The sequence below is a fragment of the Rhinolophus sinicus genome, linkage group LG01, assembly GCF_036562045.2.
Source record: "Rhinolophus sinicus isolate RSC01 linkage group LG01, ASM3656204v1, whole genome shotgun sequence".
NCBI classification, from domain to species: Eukaryota; Metazoa; Chordata; class Mammalia; order Chiroptera; family Rhinolophidae; genus Rhinolophus; species Rhinolophus sinicus.
Window position 1 is genome coordinate 61,824,977 of NC_133751.1, and position 13,453 is coordinate 61,838,429.

The following is a 13,453-nucleotide window of genomic DNA, read 5'->3' on the forward strand; positions in this document are numbered from 1 at the left end:
TTCCCTCCTCTTTTCACCATATCTATATCTTTCTCCCTCCCAAATCACATAGTTTATTCTTCCATTATAATAGTTTCCTAACTGTGTTAAAATTTCACTGCTCTTATAGCTGTCTGGTCCTGAGTTCCACAAAGGCAGGAAACATGTTGCATTCCCCTTTACATGCCCCTTTGCATCCCTGGTACAGTAACAGGTCTAGTAAGTGTTAGTAAAATTAATATCTGTTAGCTGATTGCTTATAAGCTAAGTATACTGCTAAGTACTCCAAATGCATTACTTCACTGAATCTATCAATAAACACAGAAACTTTTATAGATGAGAAAACTAAGTTTCAGAGAGGTTAGGCCACTTACCCAGGAACACACGGCTGGTGACCTCAAGGTTTTAGCAGGATATAAATTGAAACTGTTTTAATTTCTATCCAAGAATGTTATATGATTATCCTTGGAATGTCAGATAGATGTCAGCATACTTTTTTGGTGTGGTTTGAGACTTTTTGAGTAAGTCTCTCCACTCTGCCCCTTATTGATTATGTGACCTTGAGCATGAGACCTGACAATTACGTTTGTGAACTTGCCACCGCGCGTTTACTTTGGCAACACTATACAAACAGCTCGGTAAGGTTTCATAATCTTGGTATATCAGTGTCTCACAGCTGTGTTTGTGTTGACATGAGGTGATGTCTTGCTGAGTGGCCTTCATTATTGCTGTTGCATGTTTTGTGTGCTGTCGCGAGAATGTCTGAGTTTGAATTAGAGCAATGAACAAACATTAAATTTCTTGTTAAACTTGGCAAGAGTGGAAGTGAAATCAGGGACATGTTAGTCCAAGTTTATGAGGATAATGCCATGAAGCAAATGGCAGTGTAGAAATAGATTAAACTTTTTTCTGAGGTGAGAGAATGTGTCACTGATAAAGAGAGGTCAGGGCAGCCAGTAATGAGCAAAAATTTGCCAAATTGTGCGTCAAAATCATCAGCTGACTGAGAGAAGCATAGCAGACCAAGTAAACATCGATAGAGAAACAGTTAGGAAAATCTTAACTGAAAATCTTGGCACGAGAAAGGTGCGTGCAAAAATGGTTCCAAAGGAGCTCTTGCATCACAACAATGCACCAGCTCACACGGCACTGTCTGTGAGGGAGTTTTTAGCCAGTAAACAAATAACTGTGTTGGAACACCCTCCCTACTCACCTGATCTGGCCCCCAATAACTTCTTTCTTTACCCAAAGGTAAAAGAAATATTAAAAGGAAGACATTTTGATGACATTCAGGACATCAAGGTAATACGATGAGAGCTCTGAAGGCCATTCCATAAAATGAGCTCCAAAATTGCTTTGAAGGGTGGACTAGGTGCTGGTATTGTTGCATAGCCTCCCAAGGGGAGTACTTCAAAGGTAACCATAGTGATATTCAGCACTGAGGTATGTAGCACTTTTTCTAGGATGAGTTCGCGAACTAAATTGTCAGACAACGTAAGTTTCTAAACCTCTCTAAATCTCAATTTCCTCACTTTATTTTTCAGTGGGGAAAATAATACCTAGCTCACATGGTCACTGTAAGGATTCAGAGGCAACTATAAGGATTCTAGCGCCATCCTTGCTCATCACAGCAATCACTTACTCCTTCCTACTCTGAGACATGTACTTCATATAGCTCCATTCACTCACCTAATCCTTACCCTGTGAAAATTTGAAACTATTAAACCTTCTAACAGAGGAAGAAACCAAGGCTTAGAGAAGTAAGTAACCTGTTCAAAGTTCCTTTAATCTAAGGAAATGTTTTTCCTAAGGCCCCCCAGAACTGAATGGGACCCTCAGATCAATACCTAAGTAGTATGTAAAGGGATCACTCTGCCTATATTTGTGAAAATACACTGAGAGGCATTAAAGAAACCAGGTTTAGGTTTTTCGTTTTCATTCTTACTAACTTTTTTTTTTTTTTTTCCAGGCAACCATAAATACTTAGTAAGCCAGAAAATTCTCTTGGAAATAGAACCGTGGGTGAATCACTGAATGGTCACATTAACGTTTTTACTCTCTGCGGTCTAAATTCTCCCTCAAATTTCTATCTTTTCCATTGAGCCCTCAGACAAGTCCCTGCCACCTCCAGTCTACTTCCTTCCAATCCTCAGGCAAAGATCTTGGGACCATTTCCAACCCAACTAGGTGGGAACAAGATCAACGACCTCTGCGTTAGGATCTGGCATCCTCAGAAAGTGTCTTTCTGGGTCCGTACTTTCAAACACCCTTAGCTTCTGCACTCCCAGCTCTCACCTGCCTTGTTCCATTTGGTTATTCTTTCCTGCATGCTAATGCTTCACTTTCTAGACCAAGGCTTTTAACTAGCTTGAGTGCCTAAAGGCTCCTGGCAGGAAATTAAATGAGCAAAGTAGGCCACGTGGGAAAGGAAGAACTTCTATACCCCATTGGAAATCGAGCAGCCTCTGCCAGGTTCACCAGTCATTACCATATGGGAATGTGGGCCCAGTGTTACCAGGTATTCTGATTTCCCTGAGGAGCTGGAAATCCAAATTTATGTGGCTTCTCCAGGTTTTTAAAGTATTGGAAAATAATTATAATTATTTTTAATTTGTAAAGACTACTGTCTGTTAATATACTATTTTTGGTCTACCAGCCTTTAGTTTTCAACCTCTGCCCCAGACCAATGGCTCCTTCACTCTTACCTTTATCACTTGGTTGCCAGAGCTTGTTTAGACTCTGACCCAAAACAGCTCTCTCCAAGTTCAAATCTTTCCATGTATAAATCTTTCTGCTGCTAAGAGTAATCTCATCCTCCCCTGATCTCCCATAATATATAATATGCTTGTTTAGAGCTTTGATCTGGAATCAAACTGGGGTCTGGAATCCTGGCTCTGTTACCTGGCTCAAGTTACTTACCATCTCTAAGATTCAGTTTGCACCCGTGGAAAATGGGAACTAATAATAGTAGCTACCTCCTGGAGTTGTGAGGATTAAATGAAATAATACGTGATGCAATATGGTATACATTTTGCCTGCCATGTGGTAAGACATATTAGCTATGGTGAAACCTCCTCTCTTAATAGCTTCTAAATAGGAGCTCTATCTGACTCATCTTCATTTTTTCAACATTAAATAAAATTTTATTGAATAAGTTAATAAACAAATATTCCCAGACCCCCTCCCTTCTAGCTCTGATTCACTACAGCCTAGAATATAATATATTCCTAAAGCACTCCATCCACAATTATCTCCTTTCCTCTGAACCTCTATGGCACTAACACAAGTCAGAAGTAAAAACTGGTGGCCTGGGCCAACCCCATCCATCCAGGTATTGAGGCATGCCATATGTAAAAACCAGATTTCACCTATAAGTCTACTTTTCTGAATTCTCTTGAAAAATCAGAGTAGGTTGTGCTGAATCACCCTCCTGCATACAGGACAACAGAGTGGTAACCAGCAGCATCACTCGAAATAGGGTTTGTCTGCAGCTTCCATGCTTCATGCATCACACGGGTATAATAAACCACAGGCCTGCATCACTCACTTCTGTTATCTGAGGGTCTCCGTAGGTATTTCATGTTTGCCACTCCTGACTTAGAGTCTATACCTCACCACTAGATTACTTTTTAACTCAATTTCATCCTGCTTAGCCAAGCAATGTAAATTCACTGTAGATTTAGCAATTTCAGTCAAAGAAAAAACCCTATTTCTGTAATCCCACCATCTAGAGGTAACCACTATGACTGTTTTGACATATTTGCTCACTATCTTGTTTCTATGCATTATTTTCTTTCTAATTTCATAAACTTATGTTTTCTTCTGTCAGTAAAATGTCATTATCAACTTCATTTTTAATATACTTAACCATTCACCTAATGTCAAAAATTTAGGTTCTTCAAATGAGAAACAAAAACTCATAGACACAGACAATAGTTTAGTGGTTACCAGAGGGTAAGGGGGGCGGGGGGTGGTAGATGAGGGTAAAGGGGATCAAATATATGGTGATAGAAGGAGAACTGACTCTGGGTGGTGAACATACAATGGGATTTATAGATGATGTAATACAGAGTTGTACACCTGAAATCTATGTAACTGTACTAACAATTGTCACCCCAATAAACTTTAATTAAAAAAAAAATTTAGGTTCTTATTTTTCATTATATTAAATAATATTGTAATAAACATTTTTGTGCTCATATCTGTTTCTATCTCTCTTGTTATTTAATTTCTAGATCCATAAAGTAAAATTATTAGAGCAAGAGAAATAAGCATTTTTTATAATAAAGAAAAATGGTAGTTTATACATCTTCCAGAATTAGAAGTGTAAATTTGAATACGTTACCCATGATGACTAATGAGTAAAAAAGTCTTTAAAAATTAAAAGCAGACATAGCAGACATAAAATATTTGAAGCCCAGAAGGCTACCAAGGAGTTTCCACAGACAGCTTTATGAAGACACTCGTATGATTAACAATCATAGGACGGGATTTTATTTTAATGTTTTTGGCATCCTACCCTTACATAAAATAGATTGTAAATAGCTTTCCTTTTCACATTCATTGAAACTGCCCTTCTCTTATTTGCAATTAGGAGGTCTACCACAGATTCTTATAGGTAGGAATCTATTTGCTAGAAATGAATCAGAAAAGGAAGAGCTAAAGAAAATTAAGACTTAATTCAAAATATAGGAAATAATAGATTTTAAAGAAAAGAATGTGAAGCTTAAAATATTTTATTTCCACAAGACTTTACATCCATTATAAATTTTTATAACCCTCATGGCATTGGTAAGTACTAGTAGCCACATTTTACAGATGGGGCACTAACATTCAGGGAACTTGGAGAGCTTCCCCAAGGTGATAATAAACATAGAACTATTTATCAATATAAAACTACTAATAAATATAGAACTACTTATCAGTGAATTATTTGAAACCAGCCTGACTGACTCAACACTCTGGCACTTACCCAAGGCACAGTACTGTCAATAGACAAATGGAAAACAGATACCTTTGTGTTCCTGGAACCTCACACACTTCACTGTTATAAAAGAAATCACCACATTTGATATATTTATCACTAAACTGAGCCTCTTGAGGAAAGCAATCATGTTTACTCATCTTTGTCTATCACTACTGGGTGGCACAGTGCCTGGGAAAAAAATGCTGAATGAACTGAAAAAATTACTACGGTAGAACATGGAGAAATAGGCAGTGGCCAGAATAGGTATTTGCTTGTACAGATGCTTCTCAGCTTACAACGGGGTTATGTTCTCATTCTAGTCATTCTGAGGGGTTTGTAGTGATATCTCACTATGGTTTTTATTTTAATTCCTATAATGGTGAATGACATTGAACATCTTTCCCTGTGCTTACTTATCTGTATATCCCCTTCGGGGAAATGTCTTTTTATATCTTTTGCTTATTTTCTAATTGGATTGTTTGTTTGTTTACTGTTTAATTTGATAAATGAAAATATCTAATTGTTGTTTCTTTAGCATCTAGTGAGAATGAATATATTTTGACATTTATATTTATTTGTTAAATCACTTAATTATTAATTGCATTAGATTGCTTTTGTCATTTTATAATTGTTGGTTTTTATTGCTAATTAGACTATAAAAACTACATGTTGCTATTTCTTCTGCATTCTTCACAGTGCCTTAATAGTATCAGGTTCTTCCCTTTCCATCTGGCCACAGCCATCAGGTAAGCCAAGATGGGCGCTTAGAGGTACATCCAGGAGCTATGGAGGAAGAAGCAGTCGATGTAATAATGTGCTTTCTTCTCAGGATGTGCTACTGGCCATACCACCAGCTCTCTATGCTCTCCAGCCCCACCCAGCAGATAAAGCACCCAGGCTGGGATACAAGGCCACACAAGTTTGTCATATATCAGATTCGTGTGCATCATGGTGGCCGCAAACGCCCAGTTCCTAAGGGTGTGACCTATGGCAAGTCTGTCCATCAGGATGTTAACCAGCTGAAGTTTGCTCAAAGCCTTCAATCTCTTGCCAAGGAGAGAACTGGATGCCACCGTGGGGCTCTGAGAGTCCTGAATTCTTACTGGGTTGGTGAAGATTTCATGTACAAATTCTTTGAGGTTATCCTCATTGATCCAAACCATAAAGCTAGCCTGACACCCAGTGGATCACACACACAGGGAGATGCGATGGCGAACATCTGCAGGCCGCAAGAGCCAGTTGCCTTGGCAAGGGCCACAAGTACCACCACACTATTAGTGGTTCTCGCTGTGCGGCTTGGAGAAGGCGCAACACTCTCCAGCTCCACCGTTACTGCTAATACGAGTAATGTTGGTAGAATTCTTACCTAATAAACAATTAAGGACAGTCATGTCTGCTTGAAAGTGTTCTTTATTTGTCTATTAAAACTAGTCGTCTGCAGATTGTTTCATGAATGCACGTCAAATTATGAAAGTTAAAGTGCAATAATGCTTGAAGACTATAAGTGATGGTATATTGTGTTTCTCATAAGGTAAACACTGTTATCTTTGCTTTAACTTATTAGGGAGTTTATATGTCAGTGTTTAAAATGCTGTTTGGCTTAATAGGTGGAAAATAAATTCTGTGAAAGAGGAGTATAGAACTAGGCATGTAAATTTGTTGGTGCATGTGATAAAACCTACAGCTTTATTGGGGTAGTTCAACGCTCTGCTGGTTTACTCTCAAGGGGCTATTATTTAGAGTTTGAAAAGGGCATTTTAAGTTGAATTTTGCTTGGAAATGTGAAGGATATCCTAATCCATTCTGAGGATCATACACAGAAAAATGAAAGTTCACTAGGCAGCCCACATTTTTAGATTTAACCTAATATTCTATTTACATAGCTGCTGCTTCTGAAAGGAGAAAAGTTTAAAAGAATGCCACCATTAGGGAACCTGAACAATCCTATTGCAAGAGGGTTCTCTTACAAATGAAACAAATCCTGGTTAACCTAAACAAAATCCACAATACTACTACTGAGGTTGACAAAAGGTGAGGCTCCTGATTCAATCCCATTACTCCACGGAATCTGCAGAATACTGAAAGACTCAGTTAAATGATTTCCAGGAAACATGTAGCATACTCATAAAACCTCTTGAGACCCAAATTCCTTTCCAGTCAAAAATCTTAAACCATCTATTTGTGTGTAAAGGTTGTTCAACTAAAGGAATAAATGCTTATTAAACTAAACAAACAAACAAAAACTATTAGGTTCTTGATAAAGATTGATTGTTTGGTTGGTTGAAAATAGTTCTAAGAGGAAAGTGACAATTTAGGTTTATCTTTCGGGTATTTATTTACTTCAGGTTTTACTCCGTGGTTAATTTTTGGCTGACGTTGACAAATTGGTCTACTTAACAACGTGTTCCTTATTTTTATTAGGTCTTTTATTACATCTTTTAGTCAAATCTGATTAATTTGAACCCTTAATATAGAACTGTGACATTTGGGTTGTTTGACCAATAATACCCCTGAGACTATGAAAGAAAAATTTAGGCTCATTTTGATTTCAAAGCTTTCTAAGAAAATGCTTTAATACTTCTCCATTCATCTCTGAGAAGCCTTGAATCACTACGTTCTTATGGTTTAACAAAAGAGAATGGATCTGTGTCAGTACCAAAACCCAGCATGTAAAATGATGCTGTAAAAAAATATTTTTTTCCTGAAATCCTTCCTAAACCAGTTTTGGGTAGAATAAGAAGTATTGACTTTTCTCTCCTGTGTTTAGCTAGTATTAAGTTAGAGGAGACTCTACGTCTGGTTCCTTGTGGCTCTTTATAGACAGTAGAGGTAAGTTTGGTTCAGTGACGAGGTCCCCTTTCATCACCAAACATTTTGCAGTGGGGATCTATCTGCTGTCTCCATGTTCTCAGCTCCCTGAGATCTTACTCCTTCTATTTCACTGGGAGTTTTCTGCAAAGGTCATCAAAGGCTTCTGGACTGACATTTTCAGTCATTCTCCTAGTTCACCTTTCTGCAGAATTTAACACTGTGACTACCCTGTGTGTTGCGTGTTTCTGCGTCCAAATTTCCTCTTCTTTATAAGCACACCAGTCATCTTGGATTAGGGGCCACCCTAATGATCTCATTTTAATCTGATTATCTCCAAAACACAATCACATCCTGAGGTACTAGGGGTTACAACTTCAACATATGAATTTTTAGGGGACACAATTTAACCCTTAACACTTAGTCCCTAGAATCCCTTTTTCTGTCATATCTCATGTGCTCAATGTAAATATGGTTTGTCTTTCCATGGACATGTCCTCATCTTTCTTGCATCTCTCTCCTCCCTTGGTTTCTATGGCATCACTTTCTCCTGCTTTGCTCCAATCTCTAGTCCCGCTTTGGTGTCTATTTTGGACTCTTCATCCTCATCTACCTCTTTAAATGTCAAAGTTTTACAGGTTCCATCCTTGGCTACTTCTCACTCCACCATCCCCTCTCCCTAGTGATCTCGCCCACAAGAAGAATTTCCACTATCTGCTGTACTTATGCTAAAGACTCTTAGGGCCTACTCCAGCTCATACTTCTTTCTTGAGCTTTGCACTTGTGTATCCACTTATCTACTTACATGTCACCATCCAGCTGCTCCACATGATCCCAAATTCAGCATGTTAAAAAAATGACCTCAACTTCTGTCCTTTCTTTGCCCCTGGCCCAAACCCAATCCACTGCCTATACTCCCCATTTTGCAAAGGATGCCACTGTGTGCTTAGATCTCTCCTTCCAAGCTCCACATCTGTCAAAACCCAAATCCTGTCAATTTTAGAGCTTAAAAATCTTCCAAATGCATCCTCTCCTCTCTGATTCCACCACTAATTGCCCAGTTTCGTGTCCTCAACACCTCTTCTTGGATTATTACAATAGTTTTCTAAAAGATCTCCTTGTCACCCCAAATCAGTTCTGCACTCTGCTACCAGAGGAATGTTTTAAAGCAAAGCTTATCATTATCTTTGTTTGTTTATGACTCTTTAAACTTAGGCTGTGACTTTAGGATAATCATGATTGGATGCCTGGGGCTCCTGGTCCTGATCCCTCCCAGTTCCCACCTTATCCTCTTTTATCACTACCCATCAGGCATCTTCTCACAGCTAGAGTTGCAATTCCCCCAGGCACAGTATTTGTCTATTTATTCACCCAGAACTTGAGGCTTTAAACCATGTTGACCCCCCATGAAGCCTAGAGCTGATAGTCTCTAAAAGCCTCAGCAGTGTCTCTGAGGCATCTCTTCCCTTCTGCACTAGCTCTTTGCTCCTGGCTTTATCTCTACGCCTAACCTGGCTCTCAGCTTCCTTAGCCTTCCTCCTCCTCTCCAGCATTTGGTTTTCCACTGTGATCAGTCATTCCCTGGAAGTGGCTGGCCTTGGCCTTGGGCTCTGCCTGTTTCAGGTCAGCTCCCTTTGGAGCCCAGCCTGGGGTTGTCCTGACAGGCTCAAAGAAAGCCTTGAATTTTAGTCCTAGCATGCCCATCAAGTAGTTGTGTAATCTTGGACAAACTACTTTCCCTCTATTTCTTCTAAAAACAACTACTGGTAATTACTGAGTACTTATCAGAGCAAGGTTCTAAGCACTTTACATGGATTGTCTCATGAAAATCTCACAACCACCTTATGACAAGCCACAATTATCCTGATTATACAGACAACTAAGAATTATAGTTGTTAAACAATGTGTCCAAGGTCATGCAACTGGAAAGTGAGAGAAGCTGGGATTCAAACTTCAGCACTCAGGTTCCAACGTGAGGCCACTCAACCACTACATTGTTCTTGCTCCCACTCTAGAGCCATCACATCTTAAAATAAGGAAATGAGTGCTCCAAGCTCCTCCACATACAACATTCTATGAAAACAAGCCTTTTAGGAGTGAGTATATTTTGAAGAGGAGTGAAGAGACAGAAAGTTAAAGACAAAGGGCCAAAGCTCTAACAATGGAATTTTACAAATTACAAGTTATTTGGTTTCTTTTTCTTAAATATCTAATTTTATTTTCCTGTCTATAGATGTAATCCAAGTTTAAAAACACAAAGTAGACAATAGAAATAATCTGTATTTCTGACTAATATTGTACATAGACAGGTATCATATATAAAAGTAGTAGCACTGTATATTCTGCTTTGTTTTTTCTTAAGCCAAACACCGTAAGAATTGTTCTTCTATAATAGAAGTTTTAATAATTGCATGGTATTCCATTATGGATGTTCCCTAATTAACCAATTACCTATATTTAGACATTTAAGTTGTTCCTAAGGTTTTTCCTATTAGAAACAATGGCAAGAAAAACATCCATGTCACTAAAACCATACAAACATATATGATTATGTCCTTACAATAGATTCCTAAAAGTTGAACTGCTTGGCTACAAGGCATATACATTTTGAGGGCTTTTAATATGTATCACCAGATTATTGTCTTGAAAGATTATATTGGCATCAGCTGGTAATGAGGGTATACATGTTCCCCCTTCCTTAGAAACAGATAAGATTTTTGCTTGATTGCTTCATTTTAAACAAAATATTTGTCACTTTGATTAAAGAAAAATGATATTTCACCATTTTAATTTGCATTTCTTTTATTTAAGATAAAACTAAACATTATTTAGTTTTATATTTTAAAATTTGGTCATTTATATTTTAAAATTTCCGGCTCATGATCAATTTTCAGACACTACGCAACAAAGAGAATCTTAACAAGAACAATATAGACAGATGCCTGTGGTTCTATAGATATCTGCAGGCAGTATTAACATAATTAAGGGGTACCTCCTCTATGGTCCCACAAAAATTACAAATTCTGAAAAAATTTTCTTATACATGTGTAACATTTCAAAATTCCACTGGAGGGAAAAGAATCTTTACTTGGAAATTAAATTCTAATCTTCTGAAATGAAAACAGCTAAGCTGTTTCCCAAACTAGGAAGCACAAGGTAAATTAGGGTAACTTAGATTTTCAAAGAGCAATAATAAATGATGACTGACCTCAGCTGCCACCATCTAAGAGAAGAATGGGTGTGACCCCTGCCAGTAAGTCACTGCCATGGAGGCCTGCTAGGGCATGGAGAAACCTTGTGGCGTAGAGCAAAGCAGCAAGAAAGATTTCCACTCCTTACGAGCAGTGTGAACCTTAGCTAGTTATTTAGCCTCTTTAAGCCACAGTTATCTCATTCATAGAACACAATGATAATAGTATCTGCCTGCGGGTCATTGCAAAGATTAAAATTCAGTGAAACAACACTAGTAAAGTACACAGCACACGCAGCACATTCACTACCAGGAGGTAACTGAATTACTCTATATCTTTCCACTACCTCACTCTGCTCAGAATCTCCCATGGCCTGTTTGTGACTCATCATCTGGGTTCTGCATTTTCTTCTTAAACTCCTCGTTCCTCTTCCTTTTCCTTGGCTTGTCTTCTTCTACCTTCTCTATCTCATTATCCCATCCCCAGGCCAAACTGACCTTGGTATACACAAAATTTATTCACTATCATTTGCCCTACTTATGCAGACATTTCAAAATTTCATGATTCTTAAAATCAACAACTGCAACATTGAAATATTTGAAACAAATTTACAAAATCAAAATTAATCACTTTATAAAAACCAACAACCAGTACAGTTTTTGGCAGCTCAATATTTCTCACCTTTGAGTGGCAGTCAAATGTTTTTGATAATAATTTTTTTAAAAGCTTCTCTGTCTTGGAGCTTTGGAATCAACAGAGTGGGTGCTCCAAGAAGGGAAGAATGGCTTTGGGACTTCAGTTAACACTTCATATAGACCCCTCTTTCTCCCGATGTTTCTACTTTTGGCTTCGGCATAAATATGTTCTTAATACATATTAGCACTCTTGGGCAGGAAGGACAGAAATGAGAGCAGTACCGTCAACCTCAGCCTGCCGCTGAGGTAACTTAACTCAAATTTGAATTTCAAAGGATAATAAGAATGATATCACTCACCATCGGAAATCCATCTTGGCTGCGTCTGCTGTTGGCTAACGTCTGGGATGACCCTGCTTGTCTGTCTGTCTATGTGTATTAATCCGAGTTAAAGTGGAAGGAGGGGCAATACGTTCCTCGCCTGTGAAAGCCTTCCTCCACAATGACTGTATACCCTGTAACTTTCTTTACTAAAGGCTGTTCCTCTTTTGTCTTTTGTCATTTTGCTGACACTTGTAGAAGAAATTTAACCCATTCCTTGCATTTGAATTCTTTGACTTAGGTTTAAATATATTTTTAAATGTTAATTCAGTGGCTTAAGTTCCAGACACACCATTAAGATGAGGTGGGGTAAAAGTACCCCCTCGAGAAATTCCCTCTGAAAATCTAGAAAATATGATCATTAAAAAGAAGGGGGTGGGAATCTCTGTCTCTATAAAATAGAATAAAAGAGCATTCTACAGATTTTGGTAAGATAATAAAAAGTGTGATTTATTACGGATGTGGATTGGCAGTGAAAAACCAACAAACAATACAATTTTTGGCAGCTCAATAATTCTCACCTTTGAGTGGCAGTCAAATGTCTTTGATAACAATTTTTTTAAAAGCTTCTCTGTCTTGGAGCTTTGGAATCAACAGAGAGTGGGTGCTCCAAGAAGGGAAGAATGGCTTTGGGACTTCAGTTAACACTTCATAGCACAGATCACTCTTTCTCCCTGTGTTTCTATTTTCGCTTCTGCGTAAATATGTCCTTAATACATGTTAGCATTCTTGGGCCTCCCCTGCTGATTTCCACCACCAAAATGGAGGAAGATTTCACTGAACTTTGGAGGAAAGCAGGATGTCCGTCTGCGAGAGCTGTACAACCAAGGAAGGCAAACAAAACTACTGCTTTTTTCATTTCATTACTACTATAGCCAAAGACTAAAGTGGTCAAAGAGAAGCTGCATGAAATAGATGCCTGAAAAAAGAAAAAAGCAGTATTCTAAAATTAAGAGATATACTTAAGAGAAAAGCATAAAGTTCATCAAGCAGAAACTATTATCAGAAGAAAAGAAATTTCTGCATATGAACTAAAAAGGACATTATTAAGGAACTCAAAAGGTTCAGATTGTCAAAAAAAATGACTTATGAAAATGAATTTTCAACCAGATAAATATTGTGAACATTTTAAATTCCAAAGAAAAGAAAGCAAAAAACAAATTTAAAAAGATGACTGCAGAGGGGCCGGCCCAGTGGCTCAGGTGGTTAGAGCTCCATACTCCTAACTCCGAAGGCTGCTGGTTAGATTCCCACATGGGGCAGTGGGCTCTCAACCACAAGGTTGCCGGTTCAATTCCTCGAGTCCCTCAAGGGATGGTGGGCAGCGTCCCCTGCAACTAAGATTGAACATGATACCTTGAGCTGAGCTGCCACTGAGCTCCCGTATGACTAAGTTGGTTGGAGCATGTCATCTCAACCACAAAGTTGCCGGTTTGGTTCGACTCCCGCAAGGGATGTGGGCTGTGCCCCCTGCAACTAGCAACGGCAACTGGA

The 13,453-nt window shown here is 38.4% G+C and overlaps 1 protein-coding gene and 1 pseudogene across 4 annotated transcripts in view; one reads left to right on the forward strand and one right to left on the reverse strand.

The window, feature by feature from the left end:
* Positions 1–12,094, reverse strand: part of CD86 (CD86 molecule) — an 80,459-nt gene extending 68,365 nt beyond the window's left edge. For all 4 annotated transcript variants that reach the window (XM_074331090.1, XM_074331136.1, XM_074331108.1 and 1 more), the window contains exon 1: positions 11,939–12,094. In XM_074331090.1, coding sequence (XP_074187191.1) covers positions 11,939–11,952 — 14 coding nt within the window. In that variant the 5' untranslated portion in view covers positions 11,953–12,094. The remainder of the gene's footprint in view (positions 1–11,938) is intronic.
* LOC109435886 (large ribosomal subunit protein eL15) lies at positions 5,702–6,335 on the forward strand (annotated as a pseudogene).
* Positions 12,095–13,453: the final 1,359 nt, after the last annotated feature.